Source organism: Elgaria multicarinata, chromosome 1, assembly GCF_023053635.1.
Source record: "Elgaria multicarinata webbii isolate HBS135686 ecotype San Diego chromosome 1, rElgMul1.1.pri, whole genome shotgun sequence".
In the NCBI taxonomy this organism is placed as follows: domain Eukaryota; kingdom Metazoa; phylum Chordata; class Lepidosauria; order Squamata; family Anguidae; genus Elgaria; species Elgaria multicarinata.
The window spans coordinates 117,091,856-117,105,316 of record NC_086171.1 but is presented as its reverse complement, the minus strand read 5'-3'; the positions used below and the strand labels follow the sequence as shown (position 1 = coordinate 117,105,316).

At 40.0% G+C, this 13,461-nt stretch overlaps 1 protein-coding gene across 2 annotated transcripts in view; it reads right to left on the bottom strand.

Annotated features, from left to right (window-relative positions):
* Positions 1-9,401: 9,401 nt before the first annotated feature.
* Positions 9,402-13,461, bottom strand: part of CAMSAP2 (calmodulin regulated spectrin associated protein family member 2) — a 90,939-nt gene continuing 86,879 nt past the window's right edge. For both annotated transcript variants that reach the window (XM_063135295.1, XM_063135303.1), the window contains one exon: positions 9,402-12,739. In XM_063135295.1, the coding sequence (XP_062991365.1) occupies positions 12,434-12,739 (306 nt within the window). In that variant the 3' untranslated portion in view covers positions 9,402-12,433. The remainder of the gene's footprint in view (positions 12,740-13,461) is intronic.

Genomic DNA, 13,461 nt, shown 5'->3' with positions numbered 1-13,461 from the left:
ATTTCTGTGCCGAAGTTTTCTGTTAAAAGTTTTGACAATAAAACTGATGAGTGACTGCATTATGGAATGTCGTCAAAATGAATAACTTCGTACTAGCCACCAAGATCAAAAACCACTCCATTTCACGGATTCACAATGGCTGTCAGTAAAGGAGATTTAGGAGAAAGTAAACAGCCCAAATGTGTCCTGTTTTTAATTACAAACTTCAGGGTTGTCTTCATAAACTGATTTATTATAGAAGGGCAAAGAACATAATAAAATTATGATCGATATGCAATAATTTCCATAGTTGAATAGAAATTTGTAATTATGACAGCCAGTGAGACTGTAATGTGAGCCAATGAGCTGTGACAATTATACTTGTAATTTAAGTGTGCCAATTCCACAAGTAATATCTACAATGCTTGGAGAAAACAAGAATATATATATATATATATATATATATATATATAGGCAAAAACAAATTAAACTTAACTTTGTAATATTAAACTAGTAATGAATGTAAGCTTTGTTATGCATAGTTTCCCCGTCTTCTGATATAATTTACCAATGTGAGTACACACAGACACCTCTACCTTGAAGCCCATACAAACGGTGTGAGGGTGAGCTTCCTAATCTCTAGGTAGCTGGGTCATCTGTTTAATCCTGCCACATTGTAAGAACTTTACCACATATCAGGAATAAATGGGTGGTAGAACATTTGATAAAACTGATATTTGTATGACCTCTTATTATTATACACAGAATATCAGACCCTTCATTTTAATACCTAATCAATTTCCTCCCCACAACCTCACCCCAGGTTAACTGACCACAATGTCTTCATCTCCCAAAAAGTATAGAGGAAATTAATAACACGGCAAATATAAATGTGTTTGTTTTCTTTGGGAGAAGGCTTTATGAACATCTAACTGTCATTACATTAAACAAAGCTTAGCAGCCTCACAAAATGGTTCCAGGTCTGAATCTGATTGGGATCACATCTTGGATTTTGGGAGAGGATCGGAGCAGGTAAGATTTGCCTGAAGCAGATTTACTTCAGAGGAAGTGCAGCAAGGTACTGTTTGTATCCGTCAAGTGCTGCACCACTGAGAACCATGTAAAGTACATTTACTCAACTGGCAGCTTTCCAATTTAATTCCAATTATTTCCCACTATAGATGATGACAGATTAATCTCTTGGGAGATTAAATATGTTCATCACCATGCCAACTCCTCCAGTAAACTTTCCTGAATTTCCAGCAAACATTTCACCCACATCCTTATTAAGCTTATGGATCATACACTTACCACAGGCAGGATCTACACTTCTGCTTTGTAACGGCATTGAAGTGCATTGACAATTGTTGGGGCCCATGACACATTTCATATACCATTTTCAAATCACTTTTAAAGTGTTATATGCTTGGTGTAGATCTGGCCTGGAATGTTGTTATGCACGATCCCTACACTACACCTCGTTGCTATCTAGGACACAAGCAGCATACATGTATATATGTATAGCTGATTCATTTTTGGACTGGAATAGCTAGAACTGCGGAAGTCCTGTGCCAGTCACTATCCCAATCTAACCCACCTCAGAGGGTGTTATTTATTTATTTATTACATTTTTATACCGCCCAATAGCCAAAGCTCTCTGGGCGGTTCACAAAAATTAAAATCATGAAAAGCATAAAAACAATCAACAATCTAAAAACACAAATACAAAATATAAAAAGCACACCCAGGATAAAACCACACAGCAAAATTTGATATAAGTTAAAATATGGAATTAAAACAGCAAAGTTTAAAATTTAAGTTAATAGGTGTTAAAATACTGAGAAAATAAAAAGGTCTTCTGCAGGCGACAGAAGGAATATAGTGTAGGTGCCAGCCGAACCTCTCTGGGGAGCTCGTTCCACAGCCGGGGTGCCACAGCAGAGAAAGCCCTCCTCCTAGTAGCCACCTGCCTCACTTCCTTTGGCAGGGGCTTACGGAGAAGGACCCCGTGGACCCCTATTATGAAGATAAAATGGAGGGGGGGGGAATCTCATGTACACAGCCCTGGGCTGGGCTCTTTGAAAGAAGGATGGGACACAAATGTATTATAATGTTGAAGGAAAGGCTCGCACACACACACAAGTTTTGCTAATGTTTCTCATTATAGGATACGCTCATGGGAGTACACATATCCATGTTGCAATACCACATTTACAGGAGAGAGTGTATCTCCTCTTATAACACTGGCAAAACACAAAGGGAGTTTTAGAAACACATGCAATCCATTTTAATCATCACTTGACAGTTGAAATGGCAGCTTGAAGAACTGAATCATGAAAGAGATCTTCCTTTCTAAGGCCCTTTCTACACCTAAGGGAATTTTAAATTTTAAAATTTTAACCTGTGAGGTTTTGATAATTTTAATGATAAATCATGTTTGTCCCATTTTGTCTTTCAGCTTATCTCTAGTAGTGCTAACCTCTCGAGTTTAAAAGAAAAAAATTGATTGGGTCATGCTCAGACATGGCCCACTTGCCAATGCTAACATTAAAATTACACTTTCTACTATTTTTGCAATGGAAGGTTGCCAGTGCATGTAATTACCATCCGAGAGCCTTCTGGATCCCAGTTTGTAATCTGTCACCACAGTTTCCATGGCTATAGCTGTTGGGTTATTGTGCCAGAACTTTTCTCCTTCTGGAACTCTGTTTGTGCTCAGAAACAAACACACATCACACAGGTCTTACACAGCAGAGCTGGTTTATTTCCTTCAGGCTTCTGTGCAGTTCAATTCAGATCAGTTCAGATCAGCACACTGAGGCATGCACAGAGAGCAGTGATCATAGAGCAGTGATCAGTAAGCAGTGATCAGTTCCATTTTACACAAGTGAGAAACTATATACAGATCTACACAATTCTTATCTACATTACATACAGCTGTGATGAGGCTAACTTAGAATCTTGGCAAGGTTCCCAGAACAGCCTCTATCTCAAGGTAATTGCCCACAGATAGATTTTCTCTGTTTAACCCTGAGATAGCCATACACACACAATTTTAATGACTAAGCAAGTATTTCTTTTCATATACTTAACAATAGCAAATCTCTCTCTCTCTTTTTAACTTAAACACAGTGACTATAATTTAACAAAAGTAAAAGAACATTAACTTATGTGAAACCCTTTCTTTCTGTCTGTACACCAAAGTGGATGGTTCCATTATTAAATTAATGTGCTTTAGGACGCAGTCCTGTTGCAATGATCATAAACCTCCCAACCTGTAAGGTCATGATCATCCTATGCAGGTCAGGAGGAGCAGTGGAGGCGATTTTCATCTCTTGGTTCTCGCACACTGCATTTTCGCTAGGTGGTTGTTTTGGCCCATCTAACAAATGTGTCTCAGTGTGGGAGGGATGGTGGCTGGAGAGGCCTCAGGATAGCTCATATCCTGGCCCCTCCAGTCTCCTCTCCTCCCTGTCCACTGAAATTCCCTTCTCAAAGGTCACATTCCACACTGGCTCTCTCTCTGTGTGTGTGTGTGTGTGTGTGCGCGTGCATGCGCATATGACGGGTTGGGGTGCCAATCCCATCTCTGAGGATCGTTTCCTTTAAAGTCCTTAAGTGCTTTGGTGTCAACAGTGAAGGCTAAGTACTTTTAAAATTACATTTCCCCCTAATTATTTGCCCTGCAGCCCTACTCTTGAGGATTGGAGGACTCTCTGGAGCAGATATTTGGGGCATCTGGGTCTGAGAAGAAAATCCCATTGTACAAGTAGAACTCTGCTCACACAACATTGACTTCCTCCCATAATTTTTAACTGTTTATATTTTGTCTTCATAGGGAATACAAGGACAAGTAAACAGCAGAGGCTGAAGTCGTGGAAATCATTACATACAACATTCCCAGAGAAGAAAAGTTAAAAAGTATGTTAGCATCTATCGTAGTTCCAATAAGCATCTATCACAGTTCCACCACATCCCATAGTCAAATTAACAAATTGAATAAGCAATTGTATAACTAACCTAATATAAGCGGGATCTTGTAGTATATTCCCAGGGATTCAACCAGCCTGAAAAACAAATCCTGTACTGCTATCCAGGGACAAATTTAGGAGGGAGGGGAGGAAAATACATGTTTTCCCTCTTCCTCTGGCTTTTCTTTTTGCTATTCTATACAGCACTAGAGGGTTTCCAGCTTGGAACCCGAGCATGCTATAGTGCGGTCTCTGGACAGTGGGAAAGGAAAAATGTGTCTTTCTTCCCCTTCCTCCTGAAAACATCCCTGTATAGTGTAGGGGTATGTGGTTTATTAATGTCATGGCATGGATCCTTCCAACTCTAATCTCATCTTCAGAAAACTCTCTATCAGCTCTTAGGGTTTTAAGCAAACCACTTTTCTCTCTGTCCCCGTTCTCCATTTCCCATAATACTACACCCTCTCACCTGTCCACAACTGACACCCTAACATTCCATGTCTCAACTATTCTCAACCATAGGCTGTGAGTCACGCAGTCTGCCTGTGTTCTTGTTCCTCTAGACCAGTGGTTCTCAACCTTCCTAATGCCACGACCCTTTAATACAGTTCCTCATGTTGTGGTGACCCCCAACCATAAAATTATTTCCGTTCTTCTCTACACGATCCATTGTCATGGAATGGTTTGCTAATGAAAATAATACATAACAATAGCTTTAATAATACAAAAGATGATACATGACATAGTTCAGTCAATACAGTTTCCTAAACCATCGGAAATATGTGTTTTCCGATGGTCTTAGGTGACCCCTGTGAAAGGGTCATTCAACCCCCAAAGGGGTCCTGACCCACAGGTTGAGAACCGCTGCTCTAGACCAAGGGTGGAAAACCTGCAGATCTTAATATTGTTGACTACAATCCCACCCCTGATCCTTGACCATGCTGGCTGGGGTTAATGGGAGTTGGAGTGTAACAACATCTGGAGGGCCACTGGTCTCTCCCCAACCATTTTATACCCTTTTCTCCCTCCCACTAGGCTCAACTGCCATCAGCCTAGACATTACCAGTATTTTTCAGAACATTTTCCTCTATATACTCCATCTCAGTTTGGCATTAGAGGGAATGATTCGACTATCCAGCCCTATCAAACTTAATTATACTTAATATGACAGATCTTTATATTTATGTTAATCAGAAGAGCACAAGAAAAGAGTGCATACCAGTAAGTCTTCTGGTTCTACCTTGTCCAAAGACACCATAAGCTAGGACATAAAACTGATGGTATCAGCAGCTGATACCATCTAAACATTATCTGATGGAAAAGGAAGAGGAAATTCATAACTAAACAGGACACTGATGTCTGTTACCAGAAAACTCTTTTGGTGGATTACGTCTGATTGATAATTCATCAAGAAAGTATAGGAACCAAAGTGTTCAGTTAGCAATTGTATAAAAGAAGCCATACAGGTGACACTCAGCAACAAATAGAAGCACAGAGTTTCAGCCTTTTAAAAAAATGTTAGGTAAGAGCTGCACGTAATGTTGACCCTGTGGCTACAAGCGTCACATCCCAAGTCATTAGTAGCAGTACCACTCTCACTACACCACTCTTACCTATCCTTCCAGCTACTGATGTAAGCAACAAACAAGCAAGGGTTAACTCACAGGATTAAAAACTCCGGGGAACTCTAAAGCTTGCACTATATTATGAGACACTTCGGGTATTGTCCAACTGTGGATTTTGCATTTTCCTTATAAACCATTTTTAAGGCTTCCTTTGCTTTTATGTTTTGTTCTGATGATCTTCAGACACATAACCTGACCCACCAAATTAAAAGCTCTTTGAATAACGTCACCTGGGTGGAGCATTGTTCACAAATCAAAACAAATTGTTTACAATTTAAGTTACTTATTCAAGACTTCTGCTCATCCAGATTCTTGTACTACCAGTTTCAAGGTGTGTCAAAACAATAAGCAATATTGATTGAAGGGGTGATAATGCACATGCAGGCACTTTCATAAACATGTTGACATTCAGAGGCCATCGCCAGGGCTTGTTATCCTAGGTGGTAAACTCTTTGATGTAGTAAGGTAGCTTGATGAAATGCTACTCGATACAGAGTTTGTTAAAGTACACTAGATACAAAAACAGTCTGCTAATAGATTGGCAGTGTTACGGTCTCAGGTATTTCATTAACATATTTCAAAACATCTGGTAACACCGCAAAGATTAACACTTCTGGTGTCTGTCTAAGGAATACTCACTCTGCGATGTAACATCAAATGTGAGCTTCCCCATCAACCAATACTATGGAGTGTGGGAAAGGAAACTTAGACAATGTTCAATCAGAGTGAGTGCTCCAACATGTTTTGGAGAAGAGAGAGGGAGAATTCAACATGAAGATACCATTTTGCTGAGATCCCCATGGGACATGTAATATATAGTTCTGGCCTTAGTGGACTTTGAACACACACACTTAAGATTATTAGGCTGCAAGATGAAAAAGATTTACAGTGACTTTTATAGAAATACTCATCTAAGCCATTGTAGAACTAGATCTCTCTACTAGGACTGCAGACAGAGATTTCTCTGGTAGTTTCAAATCCATGGCCACAGCTAGACCTAAGGTTTATCCTGGGATCATCCAGGGTTCACCCCTGCCTGAGCACTGGATCCCCTGTGTGTCACCTAAGTGAACAGGTTTGACCCCTGGGCGATCCAGGGATAAACCTTAGGTCTAGCTGTGGCCCATACGTGAACTTCTGCCATCCTCGCCTCAACTGCTCTCCTCTCTGCACTCTATCTCAATTTTCCTATCTCTCTCAAACCCATCCCTCTGATCTTTTCAGCACATTCCTCTAGCCTACCTACTCTTTCAACCAAACTTCCTTTCTTCTCTTTTCCTAGGGCCTTTTGGCAGCCCTGCCTGCTTTTCCTCCCCAAGGGCCAGAGCAATTAACCCTTAGGATCAGAACTCAGTCAATGGCAACAATCAACCCTTACAACCAGTGTAGCTCAGCCAAAAGGACTGAGAAGCCCTACTGATTGTACATCAGGGTTGGGCAACACATAGCCCACATCTTGCATTTGGCCATCCCTGCCTCCTAGAATTTTTTTGTTTTATGAAAAGTAATGTTTGGAACATTAAAAGGTTCAAATTTAGCTTGCAAACAAGCTAAATTTGACCTTTTTGGTGCTCTGCAATGCTCCAGACATCGGCCCCATTCAGAAGACAACTTAAACCGTGGCTTTAACCATGGTGGTTAAGCCAGGAAGCTTTATTCACCGTGGTTAAAGCCATGGTTTAAGATGTCTTCTGAACACAGCCTGGCTTTCTGGCTTAACCACCATGGTTAAAACCACAATTTAAGGTGTCTTCTGAATGGGGCCATCATAATTTTTGAGTTGCCCCACAGACTGTGGCCTGCAAGGTGAAAATTAACCCCAGGGCCTCCTTAAGTAGCCCACCCTGACATACATGAAAAGCATGACAAAATCACTACCAGGGGCTTCATTGTCACAAAATCTCATAGCACTCTGCAATATAAAATATGCACACTTTTCATGTCAATTTTTCTGGAGTCTGGAAAAGCTTAAATATTAATTAAGTAAGGTCAAAATCATGAACAGTTCATTTGGAAATTCTCCTCTGGAACTAGGCTTATTTGGCATCATCTAGCATGAGAAGCTTAACCAGCTAAAGTCAATGGGCAGAGGAGATGATGGTTCTCAAAATATGGTCCCAGCTTGCTTAAATTGGGAAGGGAGTCAATGGGAGCTAAGAAAAGAACCAGGGCAGAAATTAATTTTTGAGTGACTGCAATAATTCTTACATTATAACAACAACATTGACAACAATAATACAACAGACTGGGGGGGATGGTCAAAAACAGTTAATCATTGACATTGATTACACCAGAGTGTTGAACCACAGGTCTGCAGCCTAATTCCAGACTACACAGAGGCTAAATCCAACCCTCTGGGGTTTTTAGGAAAGCCATGCCCCCTTTTCCTGGCCCTACCCTCTTTCCCTTGACCCGCAACCATTTGGTGGTTTCCAGATTTGCACAGCTTTCTCTCCACTCTAAAAGGTTAAAAATCCTCTCCCTAAGGCCTAGTTACTGGCAGTAAGAGTAACTAAAAATGCTGGTATTTGTAGGGTGACCAACTGTCAGGATTTCCCCGGATTTGTCCTGGTTTTTGTTCTTTCCATGGTGTCAGGGGGGATTTTCTATAATTTTCAATAATGTCCTGGAATGACACACCTTCCCCTTTAAGGCTGCCATTAGCATGGCAGGAGGGAATGACATGCTTTCTTGAGGCACATCATTCCCCCACCCCGAGCTCCAATTGAGGTCTTAAAGGGGAAAGTGGGTCATTCGTGGACATTATAGAAAAGGCCCCAATTGGAGTGGATGGTGGTGGTGCAGAATGAAATCCTTTCCCCTCCTCCACTCCAATCGGGTTCTTTAAGGTGGCGGGGAATAACGTACTTTCTGCAGGACTCAGAAAGCTGCTTCCATACACACACACACGGTGTCCTCTTTTTTGGTTTCCCAAATATGGTCACCCTAGTATTTGTGCATCCCCTTTTTGCCTTTGGCCTCACCTACCACTGGAATGCAGCCCCGCCCCACCCCCCAGCCTGATTTTCCATAATTGAATTCGGCCCTTAGGCTGAAAGAGGTTCAACAGAGGAAGCAGAATGTTAAAAGGAGAGAACAAAATGGAAGTCAAGAACAGAGGCAAGGCTGGAAAGGTGGTTGAAGAGCTGGAGAAGGGGACAATGAGCTCTCCCAAAGAAACCAGAAGTGTAGCCTGTTGAGAAGGCACACTTCCCTCTTTGGGAGGGGGCTTTTGGGGCTACTCCTATGCAGAGGGAGAACTACCCCCATGATCTTGAGCCAATAGCTCCTTCAGCTACAGGCTCCAGCAACATGTCTACCAGGGATACACTGCATCATCATCATCATCATCGTATCCCGTCTTTTCCCCAATGCTGGGACTCAACGCGGCTTTACAAAATTAAAACATATGCAATTAAAACATTTTGTTGTAAACTCCCTCTTGTATATTTTTAATTCCAGCCAAAGGCATCTGGTTGTCCACTACTGGAAAAAATGCTGGACTAGATGGATCTTGGGAGGCAGGTACGTGTATATATGTATTTGGATTCAGTACCTGATAAGTCCAGGGACAAATCTAGCTCCCTGTTGGCCCCAGAGTTGCCAATTCAGAGATAAGAGCATAACAATGGACTCTTTTGGGGGGATGGGGTGAGGTGGGACCCACACACCCTTCTGCTAGCTGGCATGCCAGGAAAATTAGCTACCACTGGATTTTACATACTAAAATTAGCTACTATCCATGTGTGTGTGTGAGATATATAGGCTGCAGAAGCTGAATGGAAAACATGTTCCAAAGATAAAACCACAACACTGTTTTGGTGCCATGCTTTTTATTATTTAGATGGAAGGGAAGAACTACACTGTACTAGGTAAATACCTATATGACCATATCTTACAGCACAGCATCTGAGAGAAAAAAAAGGGTAGCAACGCTCCACAGAAGTGGACAAGTAAGCACACAATACACTGTACATTTCTCAACGGACGGTGCCCATTAAATTATAAATAAACAGAATTTGGCTTTAAACAGCCAAAGAATTAAAAACACACAACAACAGTCATAAAAAATGGTTTCTGTAGCCACCATGACTGTCAGAGTTTAAACACCTGGCCTGGAAATTAGGATGTTTGGCAAATTCTGTTATATAAACAATAAAAACAACACTTCTCTGATGAAAGCACCAGTGTATTCTGATAATGTCACTGATAAACACTGGACTTTTTCACAAAAGGCTTTTCTTTTCCTAAACAAGATTTCAAATGAAGATATACTGTCATTAGAAAATTTGCAAGCTTAAAAAGAAAGAAAAAAATCTGTCCTTACTGTCCTAGTATGCTGTAAAAATTTAATCCCAAGACTCTCAACCTTTAATTGTATTATTCACATTCTACCTTTAGACATTGCACAGATGTCTTTTTTCTGAACAGTAGACAAAATGCGTAATACATTCAATATTTTAAAATGACACCCTCTGTTGTCACATTTTAGCAATCATCCTCTTTAGATAGGTGTGCATGAATCAGTAGGTGGTACATATCTTTTAATTACATTTCTCTTTGAAGCAAGAATAGTTTAGTTAAAGAAAAAACCTTCCATGCGATTTCCCCTTTTGTCTATCCCATTTATGCTCAAGTAGCTCTTTCCCCAAACATAGATGTACTTGAGCTGGTTTCAGCTTAGTTGTATGTTTACATGGGTGTGCTATAAATCTTGCCTATGCCATTAGTGGGAGGATAAGCTTAGAAGGTAGAATGTATAAACCTTCTATCTCCTATTTTTTTTTAAATATATATAATATACACAATATGTTTGCACTTGAAATAGAAGGTGAGTTAGACAGCCTGGTCCATATACATGCAAACAGGAGAAGTCAGCTAACCACAAATAGATTTGAGCCACATACCTATTAAAACAGGAAGGGGATTCTTTTGTACAGTTTTAGCAAATATACATAAATATAAGAACATAAGTTACAGTAAAATATTGACTGCATTTCTGAGAAAACGTTGATAAACAACCCAGATGCATTGATGCCTAAGGCCTTTTAACAATTAAAAAAAGTACTGTTTTCTAAATTATTTAAGGACTTCTCATTCCTGTACATCTTCTATATAAAGAACAGAAGCAGACTGTAGTGAAATACTCCTCCTCCAAATGAAGCAGTTTGATAGGAGAAGTGTACAGAATTTTAAGTTCTCCTTTGCAGGACACATAATAAAGTACATACTACAGACAGGTAGTTCAATACTGTCTTTAAGTTCCAACACTCCTCACAACACTGAAACGGAACAGGTTTAGCAGTAATTCAAGTCTTTTCCTGAGAATGAGGTTCCACTTAGCTCCCACCTATCCCTAACTAAGTCTTCTGGTGTATAAATGTTCCCCCCCAAAAAGCAATCACAGGAAGAAGGGGAGGTTTCAAGTTAGAACTTTTTTCAACCTGCCAGAACAATACTTCCTACATTGAATAGGCTTCTTTAAAAAATGATAACAATTTCCGAACAGAACTTACTTTTCTAAAGAAATCAGATGTGCAGCCCTTTGTAAATACTGAAAAAGATGCCCTAGTGATTGTTTTTATTATTACATTGTCATAAGCTTGTGGATCCTTGCCATTCTTGATTTCAGTACACTCAGGATTTCAGTATCCTAACCAGTACAGTTATTTATGTTAACAAAATTAAATCTATCTCTTCTGTGCCTCGGAATAAAATTTACTTTGGTCCATATCCTGGATAGCATGATCCTGGTGACACATAAGAATAGCTTTTATATAGTAGTCATGTCTAGATAAATTTCATGTTGAATTTCTCAAAAGAACTCAAACAAAATATCTAGTTTTAATACAGCTAATACTGTTTTGTTTAGGATTTTGAAATGGAAGCAATACATGGACCCTGTTTCCAGGATCTACCTTACATATATGTGTGGGCTTGCATATTTTTAAGTGATGTTGTTTAACTTCATTCCCTGCTCCCCACTTATACCAAGTAGTACTCCCGAGTTGAATCTTGGGATGCTATTTAAACAGCTGTTTAGGCAGAAATGTAGGGTAGACTCCTGTTAAAGGAAAAAGAACAAAACAAAACCTCAAAAGGACCAGTGCATACAAAGATCTCACTTCATGCTTCCCTGGATCAGGGCCATGATGGATTTTTAAATATAATGGTGATACCTTTACAACAATGATGAAGAAAATAAGCTTCCTTGCAAAACAAGAAATGGCAGGCATTTCCTTGTCAGAGTTTAAGACATACTAGCCACATTCAGTCCTGGGTATTCTCCACCAGGAACGTTTTCTGTGCAAAACTCTTTGAAATGAATGAGAGCAGAAAAAGAACGGAAAACTCCATTTCATTGCAAAGAGCTATGTGTCCTTTGGTTACCTGCAGGACACTAGAAATTTAACGGTGTGGCAAATCAAGACAGAAATTTCCCCAGCAAAGTTATAAAGAGCAAACGCAAATTCCCAAACAAGCATAACACACCAAAGTATAAGGCAATAAATGTAAATTTTCTTTAATTTCAGTCACTACAGATTTGCAAACATTCAATAATTCAGTGTTTTAAAATGGAGAGGAGACGAAGCCTATAAACTGTGTAAGCGCATACCCATCTCCAATGGTGACTCAATCTTCCATGAGCACATGAATGCCTAATCACCGAAGTGTTCAGTTTTCTCTACATCTTCAATACTGTGTTTACATTCCAGTTGTGCATGACGACAGAGCTTGTTCTTCAGATTTGAGTTCAAAGACGTCTTGTTGGCAAATAGGAACCTATTTTCTAATAGGCAGCAAATACGAAGTGCAAATTTGCCACAACTGTTTGCAGCAAGGGATCCTCCCAAGTTATTATGCCTTTGCAGGCAAGAGTTTTTTCGGTGTTACCGGTCTTTTGCTCTGCCACAAATGGCTGTGAATGGTAATTGCGTCGACGCTGGCAGAGAGCGTTTTAGCAGGGATGTGGCTGAACTGCTTCCTGTCAGAGTTGTACTTATACAGTCCCTCAATCATTTTCTTGCTAATGGACTTGGGGCCGATCCCAGTCAACTTACTGATCTCTTCAGTTTCAGGGCAGTACGTATACAAGGATCGGAACTGGCAGCCTGAGTCCCGGAAGAGGATTAGGAAGTTGTTAGCGTTCGATTTCTCCATTTCCTTTGGGGAGGGGGAGAAAAGGGAAGAGAGTTCAAATTGCACAAAAGTTAAAAATCAGGTTGTGAACATTTTAAGTAAATGAGTGCTGTAATTTGAACACAGGTGTGCCAAAACATTCTTGAAAATGAAATAAAACTGTGAGTGGACTCAAATGTTCACTTTCTACGAGTGAATGGGCCACCAAATATCTAACAACAGAGCTACTACTTCCATTTCCCCTGAAATATCATTTTTATGGTGTTGTCATCATGGTGAGCTGCCATCAATTGCTGAACAATCAATTATAGAGAAATAAATTGATGCACATAACCGTACATCGCAAGTCACATAAGGTGTCAAGGGTAATTTTAAGAACTAGATATATACTATGTTATTACTTCAACCTGTACCTCTTGAAAAATCTATATAATCAAAACACCATTATGACATGTGTATTTGGGGATCTTACAGTGTATGCATTCCTATCCTGACAACAATATTGAATTCAGAAGACAGCTTAGCTCAGCAAACATTTCCAGGATGAAAAAAAGAAGCTAGGAATTCAGTGCTGCATACGTGCACCCACTTTTCAGTGGCCAGTCTGAAAATGCACACACTGCATGAAATCCAAACACATTTTTTCCTGTTTTTGGGAGAGATCAGGAAAAAAAACCCTCAAGTTTCTTAGGTTTTCTATTTGAACCAGGGGGGAAAAAACAGCTGTGGAGGGTGCCTACTAGACT